Below are 1,688 nucleotides of genomic sequence, written 5' to 3' on the forward strand. Positions count from 1 at the left end.
TTCTCGTTTGAACTCATCGTACGCTTCACCTGCGCTCCCAGCAAGACGCACTTCTTCAAAGACGTCATGAACACCATCGACTTCTTCGCCATCATTCCCTATTTTGTCACAATTGGCACAGAGCTGGCTAAGGACAAAGGCGCGCAGCCCTCCGTGTCTCTGGCCCTCATCAGGGTCATCAGGCTGGTGAGGGTCTTCAGGATCTTCAAGCTCTCTCGTCACTCAAAGGGCCTCCAGATCCTGGGCCAGACACTGAAGGCCAGCCTCCGTGAGCTTGCCCTGCTCATCTTCTTCCTCTTCATCGGCGTCATACTCTTTTCTAGTGCCGTCTACTTTGCTGAGGTGGACAGACCTGACACGGCATTCACCAGCATCCCTGAGGCTTTCTGGTGGGCGGTGGTGTCCATGACGACAGTTGGCTATGGTGACATGTACCCAGAGACGGTTGGGGGAAAGCTGGTGGGCTCCATGTGCGCCATCGCCGGCGTGCTCACCATCTCTTTGCCGGTGCCCGTCATTGTGTCCAACTTCAGCTACTTCTATCACCGAGAGATGGAGTGTGAGGAACACACAGAGTACCACCATGTCGCCACATCACTCTGGGAAAAGGACAGAGAGGACGATGATGAGGAGGAAGATGAGGATGGATTGGATGACGGGCCTGACTGCACGGGAGATTACTCGCCCCTGTACGCCCAGAGCAGCAGGGGTATCTGTCCTCCGCTCAATGGGACTCTTCTGGCAGGACTTTGTGCTGGACAGGCGACTGGTGATCAGAGAGGAATAAAGTTCTACCTCAAAGAACCTCTGGTCACTCAGGTCTGACAGAGAGCAGATGGACAGAGACTTGCCAGGCTAAAATTCTAACAGTATCTTGTCAAGAGAAGGAGAGAGCCAAGCTGGATAAGTACTGTTGAAATAGATGTCAGAATGACATGGGAGGAAACATCTACACAAGGACTTGGACTGAAACAAGCCCCTGTTTATGTCTCTCATGTGATCATGCTTTTTACATTTGAGACTTCTGCATGATTATATTTGACACACAGGTATACAGCAAGCATCTGTTTTTCTCAATAAATAAATAAAAGTAACTCTTTGAAAAACCCTGCACATTGTTTGACAAAACGTACTGTTGTTGTAAAGACAGATTCCTTAAAGGACTTTCCGTAGAGCTGCAATAACATATATTCCATTAGCTGCACAGAAAAGTAGATTTAAAGACTTTCTCAAGTAGCAAATCTTCTTCTTAAGGCCCATAAACATGGCTGACACAAGTGATGTACGGTACCTGCTTGCTCATTTCAGGCAATGCAAGAAAAACAAGATTAATATAGATTAATGAACCTGCCAATAATTTCCGAGGAAGTTTCCCAGAAATTACTTCATTATTATTTTTTTAATGTTCAGTTGAGCTGCTGTGCACTGACTGAAAACAGTCTGATCAGAGTTCCCTTGGTTGAAGAATGCCAATTTTACCACGGTTTCCATTTGCCTATAATTAGCACCAAACTTTACAGTCCTGTATAAGCAAACCTAGTAGAAAAGTATTAAGAAAGAAATGACAGAGCCATATTTTATTGTATGGCTCTGTCATTTCTTACATCTTACCAAGTTTCAAGGTTTGTAATGTGTCATATGAAGGTGTCAACTTACGCCACTACCTTTGGCTAAATAAAGGAGCGGGT

The 1,688-nt window shown here is 45.9% G+C and overlaps 1 protein-coding gene across 1 annotated transcript; it reads left to right on the top strand.

Annotated features, from left to right (window-relative positions):
• The first annotated feature begins 6 nt into the window (after window positions 1-6).
• On the top strand, window positions 7-1,113 carry LOC111654566 (potassium voltage-gated channel subfamily A member 7-like). Its single transcript, XM_023405678.1, has one exon. It carries the CDS (start codon window positions 67-69, stop codon window positions 823-825), a length of 759 nt encoding a protein of 252 aa, XP_023261446.2. The 5' UTR covers window positions 7-66; the 3' UTR covers window positions 826-1,113.
• The last annotated feature ends 575 nt before the right edge of the window (window positions 1,114-1,688 follow it).

Source organism: Seriola lalandi, unplaced genomic scaffold, assembly GCF_002814215.2.
Source record: "Seriola lalandi dorsalis isolate HSWRI2012SDOR001 ecotype SW California unplaced genomic scaffold, Sedor1 jcf7180001958079, whole genome shotgun sequence".
NCBI classification, from domain to species: Eukaryota; Metazoa; Chordata; class Actinopteri; order Carangiformes; family Carangidae; genus Seriola; species Seriola lalandi.

Excerpts from the sequence above, each read along its gene's own strand:
- LOC111654566 (XM_023405678.1), top strand. The coding sequence starts at position 67 with ATGAACACCATCGACTTCTTCGCCATCATTCCCTATTTTGTCACAATT.